The sequence below is a fragment of the Penaeus chinensis genome, chromosome 23 (assembly GCF_019202785.1).
Source record: "Penaeus chinensis breed Huanghai No. 1 chromosome 23, ASM1920278v2, whole genome shotgun sequence".
NCBI classification, from domain to species: Eukaryota; Metazoa; Arthropoda; class Malacostraca; order Decapoda; family Penaeidae; genus Penaeus; species Penaeus chinensis.
The window spans coordinates 23,156,167-23,175,320 of record NC_061841.1 but is presented as its reverse complement, the minus strand read 5'-3'; the positions used below and the strand labels follow the sequence as shown (position 1 = coordinate 23,175,320).

The 19,154-nt window shown below is 40.8% G+C and overlaps 2 protein-coding genes across 2 annotated transcripts; both read right to left on the bottom strand.

Moving 5' to 3' along the window:
* Positions 1-162: 162 nt before the first annotated feature.
* Positions 163-17,522, bottom strand: LOC125037478 (alcohol dehydrogenase class-3-like). The gene is made up of 8 exons (XM_047630630.1): positions 17,368-17,522; positions 16,347-16,448; positions 13,692-13,833; positions 3,106-3,326; positions 2,848-2,934; positions 1,807-1,936; positions 1,319-1,582; positions 163-670 (listed from the first exon to the last, which is right to left on the bottom strand). The coding sequence occupies exons 1-8, from the start codon at positions 17,452-17,454 to the stop codon at positions 507-509; spliced, it is 1,197 nt and encodes a 398-aa protein (XP_047486586.1). The 5' UTR covers positions 17,455-17,522; the 3' UTR covers positions 163-506.
* Positions 5,368-7,618, bottom strand: LOC125037479 (piggyBac transposable element-derived protein 4-like). Its single transcript, XM_047630631.1, has 2 exons — positions 5,507-7,618; positions 5,368-5,393 (listed from the first exon to the last, which is right to left on the bottom strand). The coding sequence occupies exons 1-2, from the start codon at positions 6,954-6,956 to the stop codon at positions 5,383-5,385; spliced, it is 1,461 nt and encodes a 486-aa protein (XP_047486587.1). The 5' UTR covers positions 6,957-7,618; the 3' UTR covers positions 5,368-5,382.
* Positions 17,523-19,154: the final 1,632 nt, after the last annotated feature.

Genomic DNA, 19,154 nt, shown 5'->3' with positions numbered 1-19,154 from the left:
TTGTATATTACTTAACTGATTATCATTTTCTTACCAAAATTATAAAAATGGTAATTATACCAACTTCATAATATAAAAAAGGAAAGAAAAGTATTGTTCTCAGATGTTACCTTTGAGTATGAGGTAAAGGGTGCCTGTTCTCAATGGGAATGAAAAACTATGTAAACTGTGTATTTATTCCACTAGTATAAAGTTCAATATAAAACTTTTTGGCTTACATTATTTGACATTACATGCCTTAGTATAATGCCGTTTGATTTAGAACCTGAATATGCAGTTGACTTAATGAAATCAGACACTTTTAAATATCATATTTGAGCACAGTGCAAGTACACGAAAAACAGACAGTTATAATACCAACTTCATGATGCTCCATTGATAACAAAATTATGGCCACATCTAATACAATATTTTTAGCAACTGAATACTTGTACAAGATATAAAGAAAAATATGCTTTTAATCTTAAATGGATTCCTTTATAAGTTGACTACTGTCCTAAGGGCCTTTACATGTTAACTACTGTCCTGAGGGCCTTTCCTTGGTGCATCAGGTCAAAGGCTTCGTTGATCTCCGCCAGGGGCTTGGTGAAAGTTACGAACTCGTCCACCATGACCTTGCCGTTCATGTAACTGTCAACCAGCTTTGGCACGCTGTCACGAGACTTCCAGCCTGAGGGGGGAAAATTGTATTGGAAATGGGAAAAAAATTTAGGCAGACCTGTTCAACTCATTTGCTAAATTATATATATATATTTTTTTTTAATGAAAAAAGTGTGGCATAATCTTTAAATATTCATTGAGAATATTGAATGCAATATCAAGTTTTTCGAAAGTAACAATTTCTAAGATACCTTAGAGTTTGACCGCAGTATCTTTACACAGGTAGACCCACTCCATCTTTATGAAAATCCTAGTTGACAACAACCTCATCCCTTTATCAATTGTAAATATTATTATTATTATTATTATTATTTTTTTTTTTTTTTTTTTTTTTACTATTGTTATTACCAAGCCATTTTCAAAATGATGAACCGAAATAACAATTTTTTATTTATTTATTTTTTTTTTTTACAAATTGTTGGGGTTAAAAAAAAGTTAATCAGGTTTAGCCAATGACCGATATAATTATTTGTTTAACTTTCTCACTATTGTTATACTTAACAGAAGTAAAAACAAAAATTCCCCTCTTATTTAGATAAATTCTTTACCATTAACAGCAGTCAGAATACTCTTGGGAATAAATCCATTTCATTTTTTGGTTCCATAAGCTATATGGAAGTGGAGCTACCTGGTTATATGTACCTCGAGTAACACTCACCTCCGAAGGCTGAGCCCTTCCACACTCTCCCAGTGACTAGCTGGAATGGTCGTGTTGAAATTTCTTGGCCAGCTGCAGCCACGCCAATAATGACGCTCTGTCCCCAGCCCTTGTGGCATGCCTCTAGTGCCTGGCGCATTGTCTTGACATTGCCGATACACTCAAAAGTGTAGTCACAGCCTCCGTCAGTCATCTCCACGAGGGATGCTACTGTGTCATCTACCTTCAGTGGATTCAAGAATTCATTGCATCCAAACTGCTTGGCTGTGAAACAATAAAATCAAATCAAGAACCATTCTTAACCTTCAAAAAAAATTCCCTACAAAATAACATTTCACTTCTTCAATTCTAACATGAATAAAGTTCTTATTCCTTTATATTATACAATTTCATATCCTGATTTCTAATTTAAAAAACCGGGTTCTTTCAAAATACAACTTCATTTACTACCTGCTAATATGCACATAGATTTCCTCATTCCTACTAACCTATCTCAAACTTGTCTTCGTTGATGTCGACACCAATGATTTTCTTAGCACCACGCTCCTTGCAACCCATTGCCACAGCCAGACCCACAGCACCAAGTCCAAAGACTGCAACATTGCTGCCATCTTCAACCTGCATAAGTTGAACATGCATGAAGTCAATACTTTTATTTCTCTTTGATAAACACGAAGCATCAAATATCAGACACTCAAAGAAAGACACCAATACACCATTTGTTCTCTAAACTGAAGTAAATCTTGAAGCAATATTCAAGGATAAATTTCCTAACATATGCTTTTACCACTTCTCTTAGTCTTTACCTACAACTGCTCTTTTTTTCTTCACTGGCTGTGGTGTATTCACATTTTTCTACCTTGTAAGATGGTGGGTTTCTGTTGCTCAAACTATGACCCTAACATGCTCATAGTTACCTCTCTGTGTTAGCATAATTTGAACTCGGGCTGCCATCAAAGCTAGTAAAAATAGAGCAAAGTCCTTAAAATGATGCAAATGCTCTGAAGTGACTAGCCATATCAAAACACAATTTCTATGGGTTATATTCTTCACAGTTATCTCTATTACCAGTTTGATTACCATTACTGTGCATTGCATCACCACTGATATTTATGAATGACCCCTGTGAACTGCAAAAGTTACTGAAATACAAACAATATAAACAATTAATTCCATTAACCTATCTAGCAATACTTCAAAACTATGGCTGCTATTATCATCATTTACATTTAATGTTACTTTCACAATCATTTGCAAAAGTCCTGCATGGGATGGTAACTCTGCCAACAACAACAACTCTCCATCTAGTAAGTTTCCAATACTGAGAATACTCATCATCCATAGCATTTTTTTTTTTCTTTTTACCTGGACAATTTGTTCAAAATTTCTAACACTGCTGTAATTACAACCAAATAAAAGCCTCTACAATTTGGAAATATGAAGTATAAACATTATTTTCAAACATCTCTTAAAACAATAGTCTTAAATATGTACACATGTATCATAACACCATTAACATTAATACTCACATTGGCAGTGTTGAGCGCAGCACCATACCCAGTGCTAATGCCACAGCCCAGAAGGCAGACTTTATCTAGGGGAGCTTTCTCATTGACCTGTAAGGAAATGTCAGTTTATTATCTATTTTATTTCTATAAACATACAATGAATAAATGGTTTATCTAGCTATCCGCTGCTTGTTCTTCAGACAACATCCACAGCAAAAAACAACAAATCATTGAACATGCACCACCAACACCGGGAAGGCAACAAGAACCTGCTCTTACCTTGGCAACAGACATTTCTGACACCACAGTGTACTCAGAGAAGCTGGAGCACCCCATGAAGTGGAAGATCTTCTGACCACGGGCAGTGAAACGTGATGTTCCATCAGGCATGACACCCTTGCCCTGCGTTGCCCTGATTTTGCTGCAAAGGTTGGTCTTGGGAGAATTGCAGAACTTGCAGTCGTAGCACTGGGGGATGTACAGGGGGATCACATGGTCACCTGATAGGGAAGCATGAGATAAAATTCAGTTTTGGATTAAATTTCTTGAGAGAGAAAGAGAAAGTAAGAGAAGGAGGGGGGGGGGGAGAGAGAGAGAGAGAGAGAGAGAGAGAGAGAGAGAGAGAGAGAGAGAGAGAGAGAGAGAGAGAGAGAGAGAGAGAGAGAGAGAGAGAGAGAGAGAGAGAGAGAGAATCTTTAAAAACTAAATCCAAAATATGAGAAGATACAGATGTCACCCTTTGACATCCCAATGAAACATACTACAGATCGGAGGGATAATTCCCCTGGGACAAAAACATTTGATAGTCCCATATAACAAACCCAGTACATAATGTACCATAAACATCATGGTAGGAAGCAATTATGTTTGAAAATGTCTAGGTATAGACTTTTATTAGGTTAACCACACCTTGGTTATATATATTATCACTGATAGTTCAGGGGAACTCCACATTCCATTGAAGCTACAGAGTGTGGTGTTTATCCTATGAAGGGAATAAGCCTTTAGTGTTTTACAAGGCACTATAGACACTGTCTCGGGAACATAAGGGTGATAATCTACAGGTCTTGTAAAGAAGGGCACCACTGTGCTCTGTGTTGGTCAACTCAATCAGGAGAGGCCAGGGCGCTGGTGTGGCACTTGCGCTGTAGCTCAATACTAACTGTCATCAAACGTGGACGTTCATGAGGATTTATCTTTGGTAGATTTTCATAATTCCAGTTAAGTCATACTGAATTTTGTGTGACCATACGAAATAGATGAAACAAGGATCTGCAACACTTTGTATTCTCCAAAGGGAGAATTTGGACTCAAGTGACGAGGAAATTCACTTGTATAAGTAAGTAACCCCTTTAAATGTATATAGTTATTTCAGGTGTTTATAATAACCAAAAGGATGCTAAGCTACATGTTGGTTTGTAATCCCCACATAATCTAATAGACCCACTTTTTTTGGTACCAATAGTGTACCCCAATCTAAATGTTACTTTTTTCCATAAACCTTCTGCTTCCTGCCTCCTGATCTGATCCACTGCTGCTCTCAGAGAATATAGAATCTCTTGGGGCCAAGAATTTGGGCTTTGCATCAGGTTTTGGTGTTAGTGTAACCTTTGCATTTTTCACTGTAGCAGTTTCCTCTGCGAATATGCTGTCAAACTGGCTCAAAACTGGAGTGGTTTTCTTTGCCTTGACATTGGAAATCAGAATTTTTTTCCCCAATCTAAACGAATATGATCTAACCATTCATGACCAACATGAACCTCTATCTTGCAAACAGGAGAAGAATGATAAAGAAACGTCTAAATGATACACTAGCAATGATGCAGCTTGATACTGCATCAGATGTATCAGTCCTACCTGAGGAGATTGCTCATAAACTTCCTGGTTTCCATATTAACCCAAATCCTCCGGGTCGGCGATCCCTGGCTCTACGGGCATTTCCGGGAGGCTACCGCGTAGGCCTAAACTCATATTCCGGGGATTTATCCCGCGGGGTGGGGTACGCGCTACGCACACATAGCGCGGGATTACTCCAATGCTTCTTGGTTTTACTAAGATTGATGAAAACTGTATGTGTAAAATCGCTTTTTGCGACCTTATATTGGAAAATGTATTGAATTTCTCATCTTTTTTACTCTTTTATTATATTATCCTTTCTCCATACTGTCCATATCAGATATTATAGGGGCACAGCTTTTGTATTATGGTTTTATATCATGTTCATTGATGAGGATGCGAGGTTTGGTTGACAAACAAATTTTTACATCAGATTTTTATTTTTCATATCAATTTGTATGGTAAAGGGTAAAACAAGGGGGACATAATGCGACATCGCATAGCCGACAGACGAAGCGAGACATGGTCCTTTTTCCTTTCGTCTGTCGGTAGTATTTGCAGCGGCGATACTTCCCACCATCATTTTCTTCGATAGTGTGGGTCATATTGTTGGAGCGGGGCTGGGAAGGTGACCGGGGAGATCGCGATGGTGTTGCCGCTCGCTGAGGTGTCACGCTCCTTCGCCTCCTCACCATCAACCCCGTCGGCCGCTGCAGCAACTCAGCTATAAGCTGGAGGCGGAATTCCAGTTGTGTCATTTTTCCGCCTAACCACTTATGCACTGCATGCGCATTTATGATAGCCATATCCAGCAGGTTGTAAAACAATTTCACATACCACTTACTCGTTTTTCTAGCTGCTGGATATGACTGAGCAAGCTGGTCGCTTATGTCCACTCCTTTCATCCCTTTGTTGTAGTCGACAATACTCAGAGGTTTTCTTCGGACCTCCCCTCTTCTATTGGGTGGGAGGTCGACCATCTCATCTCCCCTGTGGATGGTCGACAGGATGTTGACTTGTTTCTTGTCGAACCATGACATCGCCAACATCCCTGCCCTCGAGGTCCTGATGTCGACTTCGCCCTTCTTCACAGATAAATCCTTTGGCATGAACTTCCTATTTAGTCTTACTGTGCCGACGGTCTCTGTCTTCCGGGACTGTAGGTAGTGGAAGAGGGTGGGCGAGGAGTACCAGTTGTCAAGGTACAACTGGTTCCCCTTTTCGAAGAGACCTGCTTCATGCATGAGGTCTACGACTGCCTTCATGCTTGCGGGGACGTCACTTCTGTCTTGCGCCATGTAAACTCGGAAAGCCGAAGTATATCCTGCTGCCTTACCGTCACTGGAACATAATTTGTAGACTTTCATGCCAAACCTGGCTCTTTTGGACGGGTTGTACTGGACAGCATGATGACGTCCCCTGTAAGCCCACAGTGACTCGTCGACAGCTATATTCTCCTCCGGAGTGAAGACTTCCTTGAAGGTCCTTTGCAGCGTGTCCATTACAGGCCTCAGTTTCCACAACCTGTCGTCTGCTGCTGCTGGATCTTCGTTGTCACTGAAGTGGAGGTTCGCCGTCAACAGGTCATACCGATCCCTCGTCATAGTCTGACGGGAAACAGAGCTGTTCAAAAGGGGATTATCACACCAATAATGCCTGTAAGAAGGTCGGGGCTGTACACCCATTAGAAGACGAAGACCTATGTACTTCTGCAGCTCCTCTGCAGTGCTATCTTCCCAGGCCTTCATATGCGACGATTGGTGTTGCGGGTGCTGCTCAGCGTACAAGTTCGTCTGGGTCTCCAATGTCTGCCAAAGGTCAGGGGGGAAGAAACAGTCCAGGATCTCCCTGGGCGTTGAGTCCTCCTCAAGTCCCAGTTCCTCCTTCAGGCCTGGAGTACCGCAAAAGCCGTGGCGACGCGGCACGTTCTCCTCCTTATACCAACCTTTCCAACCCTTGGACCCAGGGGCATTGCGGGCGGCATGGCGGTGGGCGTACTCCGACAAGGGCTCATCGGAGTCAATGGAGGTGTCGTGGGCAGAGACATAGTCAAGAGTGACTTCCTCCCGGTCCAACTCATCATAGGTGCAGTCACTATCTGCATCGTCCCCGTCGTCGAAGTAGTCGGGATCGTCTACCTGATCCTCGTCCACTTCTTCCTCGTCCTCCCAGTCGGAGTCTCCGAGCAGGGGAACGGCAGGCACTGGAGCGACGACGGGTTCGCGGGATGTCGATGGCTGAGGCTCACCCACGTCCGTGAAAGACATGAAGCCTTCACGGGCGTGTGCTCCCATCGTGGCAGTGGGCGCTAGTAAATCGCTTCTGCGGCCAGATGGTCAGCCTGCAGAAAAGCGAGAAGCACGAGCGCGAGAAACTGTGATAATACGAGGCATGTTCAAGGAGCAGAGGTCTGGCTAACAGTGATCTTAGTCAAAAGGTAAGGTCATAGGAAACCTCGTCACCGTCAGAATTTTAGCCGGCCTCATTTGTATAATTGCATACGACCTCGTTTCCAGAAGAATGCTTGTTATGGGGTAATGGGGGAGGAGGAATGAGGGATCTCCTCAAGAACGAATCTCCGTCACCTCCGTAGCTGACTTCGTTTGTGAAGATAGCAAAAATGACTTAGTAACATTGTTCATGTATTTGTCTTACATAATAGTCTTTATACGTTTATATGATTATGATTATGTAACAATATAGAACCTTATTAGCATGTATTCTCCAAAAATGAATAGAGATGTAAAACGTTATTGAAAGGTGAGTAGGGAAGTCCGTAGATTCGATGTTTTCTTTTATAAAAATTCGCGAACAAATGTAAAACGCGAAATAATCAATTTTGGTGTGGCTGAGAATGATTTGCGTCATCAGATAAGTTTGTATATATCACCTCGTCACCATCACCTTTTTAGCGTACCTCATTTGTATTATTTCCAGCACAAGATGGGGGGAAGAGGGGGGGGGGCAAAATGTGGGGATGGGGGGGACTGGGGGGAACAGGGAGGGAGGATGGGGGCATGGGGGGAAAGGGAACTCAAGAACAATCTCCATCAGTTTCGTGGGAATGGAGTGTCCAGAAAAAATAAAAACGTGAAATTGAGATCGTCATCACTCATGACGCCCGGCAGCAAGGGTGCCGTCACCTATCATGACGGCCGGAAAATTGGCCAGTAAGGTGCTGTCATCTCTTCATGCCACCCGGAGGATTTGGGTTAATAGTTCAAAAGACCATTATATTACAGGGACTCAAAAATTACATAGCAAACTAATAGACAAGTCATAGGCAATTTCCATGTTATGGGCATGATAATAAATAATTATGTAAATCCTTTAATAATACTGAAATATATATTTAGTATAATATTCATAATCATACCTTGGTTATACATTTTGTTTTTACACATCTCATTTTATAATAGGGCAGGAACAAGCATGAAATTTAAGGTATTGTGAGAGGCTAGTGAAACTACTCTGTTCAGCATAAAACTCCTATATAAGAGCAAGAAAGAAGCTGGTCATTCTCGCTCACTCAATAATAGCCTCATGGATTTGTGTCAGTGTCAATAGAGAACAATGTTATCATATTAACTGGTGGAATACAAGTCTTTTGTTAACCATTCCATCAAATGCATTCCTTCCAGGTGCATTTGATACATTCTTGATGGAGAACCACACTGACATGATCCAAGTACTATGAAGTGAAAAAAAGGTAACTTCTCCATAATAATTAACTACAATATATACAAGAAATAGTGGAGTGGTTTTAAGTGTGGCAGCATGACTGGTTAGTGTTGGTTATTTTTCAGGGATGAAAAAATAGAATTCTCCAAATGGAAGAGACAGATAATGTGAAAGTGTTTCATTTTCCATATAGATGGACCCATCTGGAGTAAAGTTGTTGCAGCCTGGGTAAAATATCAGACAAAATTAACCATCCAGTAGATCCCCATTAAGTAAATGCCTTTTAACTATGAATTACAAATTTGACAATTGTTGGTTGCTACACAGGTAAAAATGGATTTATAGATAAAAATGAGTGACAGGACAAAGCAGTGAGTGCCCAGTGAAAAGTTGTCAAATGTTGTCATGAGCAACATGCATGTATGAGGCATAAGAAAAGCAGTAATACAATAAATTTTCCCAACACAGGTTGTCGACAATTGATAAATGCGAAACAGAAAATACGTTACAATTAAAATTTCAAGTTTCAAGTTTTTCATGTGCTACAATACAACCCAGATACAATATACCATTCACCATTGATACATTACAGCCTGATTGGTTATATTATTGCCTTAATTGCGTGTGAGCAAACTGTGTAGTGCGACAGCATTACACAGTAACAAGTGAGTAACAAGTGTGCTCATAATTTCCCTACATTGTCTCACACAGTCGAGGTTTGTTCCTAGTTTCAAATATTTGAAACTATTAGGGTATTGACTGGTTCTTTTTCTGTTATCTCTTTCTCACTGCTGTTCTTTTTACTGTTCTTTTTCTTGCAATTCTTTTCATTCTGTTGACAGCATCCCTGTTGTCTATTTAGGTTGTAGTCAAGATCAACTGCGACTCCACAAATATGCCCAGTTCTGAGGATTTTCTCTCTAGGAAGTGAGCATGCTGAACACCTTGCATTCTGTGATGCAGCACAGAAATAAGAAGACTACATCAGCTGTTAATGCAGACACAATGCAAGGAAGGAGCTGAAGGCCAAGGGGCATGGCCCAAGGCAGGTACCTCAAAAATAAATTTGGGGTTGATCCAGAATCTGATGAGGGATTAGATGAACTAAATATTCGTCCTCAAGCATACGGTCTCCAAGATTCAAACTCACTTCAACAACAGCAACCCAAGTAAATGGAAATGAACAAATTTATGGAGTTCAGAGGGTTAGCTCCAGATTAGAGAAGTTTAGGGAGCCATGATAATGTCCCTTGCATAATGGCCAAAAGGTTTCCTTCATAAACTTGGTTGGATTAAATTTTTTCTGTCCTGTACCTCCACAATTGCATAGTGAATGCAGTTAATGATCGGCTGAGAATGAATGTGCTCAGTGCAATGGATGGAGAAGCATTCGCATCAGCCACCAAGAAATAGAAGATTCACACAACCCCACACCTGGAATACAGAGGAAATTGCTAAATGACAGCATGGGCAAGTTGCCATCCTCAGATGTTTTTGTTGTTTAAGTGAACAATTGTCAATGAAGAGCACAATGAAGTGTCATCCATCATAGAAAACTATATAAATCCCATAGTCATTACAGAAGAGATACCCATATATAAGAGATTGAACTACTGCGAAGATCACACTCTACCCTGGTGTACCGTAGGAGACAGACCTACAATATACTGTCAGTGTCCTAAGTGCCTCCCAGAAAATAAGAATGCCCAGTGCCTCTTTTTGTGATCCCAACAACGAAATCGGGTATGAAAATATGGCCGAGGACATATGCCATTCACGTGAGGGGACACCAAACAAGACTGATAGACTCCTGCAATACTCTGATTCAGAATCTGAAGACGAAACACGAATTTCTCCAAGCCTTCTCACCCCAGCTGAAAATCAAGTCCCTCAACCCTCTCCCGAACAACTACATAATCTTCCTGAAGAATATATCATCGAAGACGACGAGGACATCATTCCTGGAACTCCTGAAAAACCTAAAGGAACAGAACCTAATCATTCTCCGAGGAGGGTGGATAGTGTGGGAACAAGATGGAGAGCAACAAGTAGAACAATTCAACCTTGAAGGGAGAGGAGTGGATCAACAAGCAGCGAAAGAAGCACTCCTCCTAGGAACAGAAACGGAAAGAGAAGAATATCATTCCACAGTTCAAGTCCAGATTCCTCCACAGGAAATGACTCGTATGGGAATCACCAATCCATCAACTCGAAGTACTGGAAGCACCAGCTCAAGCTCCGACAAATCCACTGCCACCCCACCTCCAAAAAGAAGTAGACCAAGCAGTCCAGGGAGCAATGGAAATAGACTGGAATCTACCAATGGAAGAGAGAGCAATACAGAGCGAACACCTACCAACTCTCCTGAAAGGCCTTCCAGCAGACAAGACCAAGTGGACGCATGGAGACTGGGAGAGAATGAGAATGATAAACAAGTGGAAACAGGAAGCTTCTACACATTCATCATCCACACAAGACCAAGACCCCAGAGACTCAAGAGGAAGAACGCCAAACTTTACCATTATAGATCACGATGACCACTGGCACATCACCTTCAAATGTCACCCAACAAACAGATCAAGACAACTGAATATAATTATTACCTTCCTTGGACTTGACATTGGAGCCAGAGCCGAAGCGGAAGCAACTTGTCAGCTTGTCAAAGATATTAAGAGATGGATTCTATACCTTCTCAGATAGAGACTACAAAGAATTTCGTATTTTGGTATTGGTCACAAAATCTTCAAGCAGATAATAAACTGTCCATACATGACAAGTAAAAGACAAGAGAGGACTGACAAAGAAAATAACCTAAAAATACAGGCGTTCGACTAACTAGACGACCTTGTCAACCAACACAACCCAAGAACAGTGAATGACCTCATCAACAAACAACTATATCTCCTATCTATCAATGACTTCAAACTTCTATTCGAAGGAGCAGCATTTGAAATTAATTGTAAAACATCAAGAACCAGAAATGTTAATAAGACTACTTCGTCTCAACAAACAAAGACAGACTACTGGGCCCCACCGTGAGATGGAAATTCTCTATACACCCGGACAAAAACATTCCTCCTCCAAAAACCTATAAAAGGACTGTCAGACAAGGGAAACAACCACTACGCACTCAACCCTCCACCTGGAATGATCACCAGTGACGACTACCTTGGACTATTCATAAAATACAGTGACGAAGTTACAGCCAAGAAAAAACAAATATTGAAAAATGTCAGAGGTGACTCCTAAAAAGCGGGCCAGAAGTGAAGATAATGGAAACGATTACGGCCTTCAAGGAGATTCCCATATCGACCCATGCAGATGCATCTTGTATAACTACAACTCATTCTTCGTAGACTTCTGTGTGCGCTGATAAAGGCAATTCGACTCGGCAAGTGGTGATACTTTCAGTGGAAAAAACTTGTATCTACTACCAATTGACTGGTTACAACTATACTTATATACAACTAAATCAACTGATGCAACTGCCATTGAAACTCAATGCTACAAAAACATCAGCGCAATAATGAAGGACTTCGACCTCAAAGTTCATAAAGCAGGAGTAACAATGCACAATATGATTCCCACCATGAAGGACCTAAAAGTCAGTGGAGGAACAACTATAGAAACGTTAACATTTACCGATACTCCCTACTTAGAAATCTACAAAGATACAACTGGAATATATGAAGAGGTAGAATCAGCCATTGCAACACACCTAACCCTAGACAAGTGGCTACAAAATCCCCAACAAATGGTACTCTCTACAATAGCTGCCAATTATTAAGACCCACTACAAAACTTTGGTTTTATGGAACAAATGAGAGCAGGAGACAGAAAAACGTTCATCGTCACTGGAAATACAATGAACTGGTATACTGGAACGATCTCTGACAGTGCTGCCAACTACATACCAAAATGGTGTGGCAACAGATGGTTCCACAAACCAGAATATGGACTCCTCCGAACCGACTATAGCCGTCAAGAGCCCTTCCACCCAATCTTCGTCAGGATGACCCCAATATAATGACCAGGCGGTGAACAATTAAAACTCATGTCGAGTACAAGCCCACCTCTTCATGACAGTTGAAATACGACCACCATCACAAGGAAGCCACACCAAAGGGAACTAAAGAATACCTCCACCAAATTAATTGGACATTTGATAAATATACTGTACCCCATACTGGATATTAACCCATATAATCTGTTTACTAACGATAAAGTCAATAAAAAATCCAAAAATCATAAAATATCTCATTCTCTATACACAACCAGCTACCCAGGTATGGTGGGACAAACTGTATAACTATAACCTCACTTCATAAAAAAATAAATACTCCCATAGTCAGTCTTCACCAGTCCCCCATTGCCTTGTTATTTTCTGTGAAGAAATTCGAGGGATAGGAGGTCAGGGAGTATGTCGTGTTTCTACGGCCAACAGCCAAGTCACATGAAGTTACACTGTCCGTTGGGAGCAGGAAGAGAGAGAGAATCTCTTCAGACAGTCACGCAACAAGGTGGACAGACTACTGCTGGCGACTTTGGTAAGGGGAGTGCTATTCTAAGTTGTGTGGGGAAGTACTTGGGCAGGGAGTCCAGTATCAGAGATTACAGTGAAATATTCTGTATTCTTATCACTAGTTGATAGAGGAAAGACTAGCAACTGGAGGTGGGGTATCCGTGACGGGTCTAGTCACATGTACTACCGGAAGGTTTAGAGATAAAGTGTGTAGTTCCAAGTTTATATTCTGTTTTTTTTTTGTGTGTATAATTTGTTTCTAAGTTAGATGCCTATATATAAAGAAAATATAAATAAAAACAGGAAAATAAGAACTTTCTCTGTAGCTCTTCAAGGTTAGTTAGGCACTAATAACCATTGGGTCACAGGGTTACTTAGTAGTTAAGTGGTTTCCAGTTTTACCCATAGAAAGAACTGGTGGCGGCAGTGATACTTTAAAATCATAACAGGTGTGATTAAAATTTCATTTTACAGATTAATCAACATCTTGATTATGAAACAGGCCATTAAGGTACAGAAATTCTGCTCCATGCATGAACAGTGTCATTATAATACCTCAAGAGTGCTACAGTAAACCTGTAAACAAGAGACATATTCCAAACACCATCTCAGCACAAACAAGGTCGAGGAAACCATGAATATAGTTGAGGTAGAGGCTAAGGCCAAGGAACAGGCATGAACTAAGGGGGGGGGGGGGGGGGGGGGAGTGTGTAGTAGTGTACAAAACCTAGAGAGATAAACCACTAACTCATGGGTACAAATTACTAACTTTTCAAAAATATAAGCAATGCTCTTAAGCCCACAAACAGCACAACCAGTAACAAACCTTCCTTGACGGACGTGACTCCCTCCCCAACGCTCTCCACGATGCCGCCTCCCTCATGGCCAAGGATGACAGGGAAAATGCCTTCAGGATCGTGGCCATCCAGGGTGTAGGCATCTGTGTGACACACGCCAGTCGCCAGGATCTGTAAAATGGAAGATTATTATTTTCTTGTGATGACTGGCTCAGCAAAATGACAAAAGTTGCATTTGCGGAGATGCTGTTAATGTACATGAAATTGCTGATTATCTAAATTAAATAAGAAAAAGAAAAAAAGATTTCTACACAAAGTTGGTCTAGACTATAGAGTAAGCAGAGTGATGTCCATCCCTGGCACTCTTTGTGAAGTTGGTGCGTAACAACTTTCTTATATAAGAAATGAAAGGTGAATATCAATATATAATCATATCAATTCAACTTACTACAAATTTCTGGAAAACTTTCCGCGCATGTCACACAAAAAGTACAGTAAAATAAGTGTGTGGAGTGGATACCTTGACGAAAAGTAAGACACTTTTCATCTATGGTGATAGGTTCGGATATCTAAAATAAGGGAGATACAGGACAGAGAAGACAGAAGATGGCCCCTTCATTTTCTAAGTCCCCTGCCATGTTTACCTTGCGAGGATCATAACAAATGTGACGCGTAACTCATTACTGCGATCCATCAAGTAGTCCATGTATTGCTACGCGCTTGTGAGAAGGCTTATTTTGTCATTACTAGCGTCTGTTTTCCCGAATTCATGTATGTAATGCATTATTCTAGTTTTATTATACTTCTTTTACGTCTTTTGGGAGTTATTTACGCTATTCTGAACAATTACCTTGTGCGCATGCGTGTGTTCACCGGGAGATTTGACAGGTCGTCCCGGCGGCCATTCAGTGAAAAACACCGGTGAGAAATGTTTCGTTTTAAGTGCTGCGTCGACTCCGTGTCATTTTTAAAGTCTTTTGGTGGATATACAGGACGAATGGACATTATTCTCAATCAAAGCCTGATATTGGAGCCCAACAACTGCCCCAAATGCCGAAAAAAGTGATTAGAAAGCAAGCAATTCTGACAGACGGAAGCGCAGAAAAGTTCGATCTTTCGCTTTATAAAGGTTTGTGGTTTAACCCTGGGGCTAGGCGTATATACTACTAAGGGGGTCCAGGGGGCGTAGCCCCCTGGCTAGGCGTACATATCACCACGGGGGTCCAGGCGCATTTAATACTACGGGGGTCCAGGGGGCAGAGCCCCCTGGCTAGGGAATATATAGATCGTAGTGTATACATTCCACAGGGTCCAGGCGCATTTAATACTACGGGGGTCCAGGGGGCAGAGCCCCCTGGCTAGGGAATATATAGATCGTAGTGTATACATTCCACAGGGTTAGGTTAGGTTGGTTTATTGGCTAGGACGCATTGTACGATTACCACAGAGGATCTGGATCACGTGAAATCCCGTAGATTTTATGCTTTGGTTCCCGTAGAGTTTTTCGAAAATTGGCGCGTCGGTCCGTAGACTTTCAAAGTTGGCGGCAATGTCCATAGAGTTTCATTTGCCGATTTTAAGCGTTTTTTTGTGCTTGTTTTGCACATTTCTGTTCTCTATTTTGCTTATTTAAGCCTGTTTTACCCCGTAATTTCCCTGATCTACTTCATGCCCTCCCCTGCTATCGGGACTTATCAAATCACATCAAGATTGTCGGCTGGAGAATCCGACGGAGATTATCATCAGATTCGTTCTCATCACACGAGGACAAATCTGATGATATAAATATTGTAAGGGAAGACCTGATTGTCATATTCGGAAAATTAACCAAATTTCTTAGGTTAGGTTCTTGGTTAAGCCAAAAAAATTGATTTTAAGATTTAATTATTTAACCAACTTCTACAGATAACAGGGTCAGCTTGGATATGAATATAATCTATATCTATGGTTCCAACATAGCATTATTGAAATATAATTTTTTTATATTATTAATAGAAAAATGGCAAAATTAGCTATAATCATGACCGATCATGGCTACCAAACTATCACAGTTCAAGGTTATGCTTTACAATAAGGATGCACTCAGAGACCAAATCCCCTAACTCTACAAATGTTACTATTCACTGGCCTCAATAATTAGCTAATAAAAATGTTGGTCATCATCTGAAAGAGGACAATATTATAAAACTCCATGGCCTTTGCATTCCGCACTTTGTCAAAGGCCAATGAATCTCCATCACAAACATCACAGCAACACAAAGCAGAGACTTGTTCTTGATGACCAGACTAGACCCCAAAGTCTAGAAGCTATCACGCCTGAGTGTCAGGGAGGGGGGGGGGATATGTTGTCCATTGCCAGGCTATGAAGCAAAGGGTAACAAAACTGCTTGATGTGTAAATCCAGACTTTGGTAAGAGATTGTAGTTCACTTAATACAACTCATCCTATCTATTTCTCACCCTTGGATTAGTTTTCCTTATTCCTACATGGCCCTGCTCAGCTTAAATGAAAGAGTAAACTAATACTGAATTTATTTCCCTCTGTGCCATCTCTTATTATCTTTCGTAAGCACACCTCTTCCACAACAGACCTGAGCATTAGTCTCCACATCCCCAGGACTTCTTGTAAACGGCATTGAAATTCCAGTCTGAGAATATACTTCACAAAATTATCGAAACTCTTACCTTAATCCTGACTTCTCCCTTCTGCGGAGGAGCGACCTCGATCTCCTCGATGCTCAGCGGCTTCTGCTTCTCCCATGCAATTGCAGCCTTGCACTTGATCACCTGCACAAAAGGGAAAATCTTAGTCAATTGCCAATTATCTAGAATGCACAAAGTGTCTTTCACAGTGTTAAGTATCTTATAACTATATTGGCTTTGTGCTACCCACTGCCACAAGTCCAGCACAACAGTGGTGAAGTGTCAAATAATGTTCTAAATATCTGTGGTAACGGTTTGTTGGTCTTTACCAGAGCATCAACAGGTGCGGATGCCTTTCTGGATATGTCACTGGACACGCCTAACATTCATAACACTTACTAAAGGCTTTCCAACATCACAAATGCTACTATATTTAAAACTAACTCTCTAGTTATATTAAACATGACTTAAATAACAAAAATAAACTACACAAATATATGTTACACAAAAAAACTATCACAAACTCTCTTTTGTTCCTTAATTCTTTAAGTTATCTTATAATTTCTACGAGTCAACAGGTGTCAACAGGGAATTAAACATTAACTCAAGATAAAGAAGTTGCTAACAATCTAAATAAAAGTTTTTCGCCAAAAGAGAGAGAGAAAAACAGAAAATTCGGCATGACACGCAGGCACATGAACGTCCTTGAACTTGCATTGCAAAAACAATCTCTTTATTCTCTCTTTATTACTGACATCCTTACTGAAGCCTTTCACACGGAATGTCGATAAACCAAAGACCATTTCCACCTTCGTTCTAAGCTATTAAATAAGAACATTCATGCGAATATACATTAAAATACATTAACATAACGAAACCAAACCTTCAGACATAACCGGCACATCACTTACCGTAAAATAACATTAAAAATTACCAATAAACCACAATGCCTCTTCCCTAAATCACACCCAACCACACAACCGCCCCTTCCCCCAACCCCCCACGTACTCAAATAACTCCCCCAATCATTCAAAAGTACTTAAAACCCATTAGAGATGTATACCTGTCCTTGAGTTGCCATGGTGGATGTCCGTTCGCTGCGCTTGCCGACGGGCGACTGAGGGGGAGGCGGCGGCGGCCCTCCGTGCATGCTGTTGCCGGGGCGGTGCAGGCCGGCAGCGGTTTCTTTCTTTCTTTTAGGGCTCGGCTGTTGTTGGGTTGTTATGTTGCTGGCTGCCAGCTCTTTTTTTTTTTTTTCTTTTTTTTTTTTTTGGCTAGGGCCGTTATTGGGTGCAGTTTGTAGGGCTGTCTGCTGTTTTTTTTTTTTTTTTTTTTTTTTGTTGTTGTTGTTGTTGACCCGGGAACTGTTGTTGGGTGGTTGTGCTTCGGTTGAGATATTTTGTTCTGCTGGTTGTAATCGTTGGGTTATTCTGCTTCTGTTGTTGGGCTGTTGTGCTTTTGTTGTAGCTGTAGGAGGGTTATGGTTGTGATTGAAGAAAGTAGGTTGTAGTTGTAGTTTCAGGTGGATTATGGTTGCAGGTGCAGGAGGGTTTTGGTTGCGTTTGTGAGAGTAAGATGAATGAGAAAAGATAGTGCACATCCAGCTCCTATAAGCGAGTCAAAGATACCTCAGACTTATCTTTAGCTTTCGTAGCTTCCGGGGGCGTAGAGCCGGTTTCACTCTGAAAGAAAATTAGGAAAAACAAACACCAGGTCTCTGCTGCGGTCTCTGCCGAACTGTTTATTTTTCGCGGCCATTGGGGGGTGAGGGGTGACGGTGACGTCACTTTATACAAATTACAAATAAGAGAACAAATATAAACCTGCCCGTATTGATAAATAATTGGTAATTTAGTTTAAATGAGAAATATGTAAAACAATTACAATAGTGAACATGAATAGAATAAGGGATAAAAATAATGTTTGTAAAAATGGTCACCCTGATCACTTAAACATTTAATTGATTTATACAGAATGGATTATAAACAAGGGAACTAACATAAAATTAAAACTAGGGCTGTCGGCAAAGAACTGCATATAAAAAAATAAAAAGTAAGCTAATTAATATGAAACGAAAACCAAAGAAAATGTACAAAACATGGGCTGATGAAAATAATCGAAAACACGAAAACCAGGGATAAAAACACTTAAAATACGAGTTAAACAGGGTGGAATCCGGCAGGTGGAAGAATGCCGTGACGGGAAAGTGCAGTTTGCCCGACCAGGGAAGCGCGCAGGGGGAAGATGCTCGCCGTCGCGAGAGGCAACGTCGCGCGTGGCGACTAGCCACACTACAAAAGTAACAGAAATGAGGCTGCCTTTCAGATAAATTACAAAGCAAAACAGAAACATGTAAAACTGCTTATTCAATGTGCAAAAAGAAATGACTTCAGAAATAAATTCACAGAATATAAGAACTCTGATAAAATATGGAAAATTTTTAAACACTAGTGCCTCACAACAAACACCTCACTAGTGATTGCACAAGTCCAATACAAAGAACAGACCATTTTAATTACTTTTTTTTCTCAAAAAATGGTAAACTAACTTACGAGCAAACAAGTGCAACAAAACACAGATCGGGCAAGGATTACAACTATTTTTTCAGACCACAACCAGTGGACGTAAAACCAATCATCTTAGTAATAAAACACCTTCGCCAAACAAATTCTGTAAGAGCAGACCGTATTGCTTTGCGCTTTATCAGAGATTGTCTACCCGCAATTGCACATTATTTGACGGTCATTATTAACACCTCTCTGGTCACTGGTGTCTTTCCAACGCTTTGGAAACATGGTAGAGTACCAACAATTTTCAAGTAGGGGGATATAAACAACGTCAATAATTATC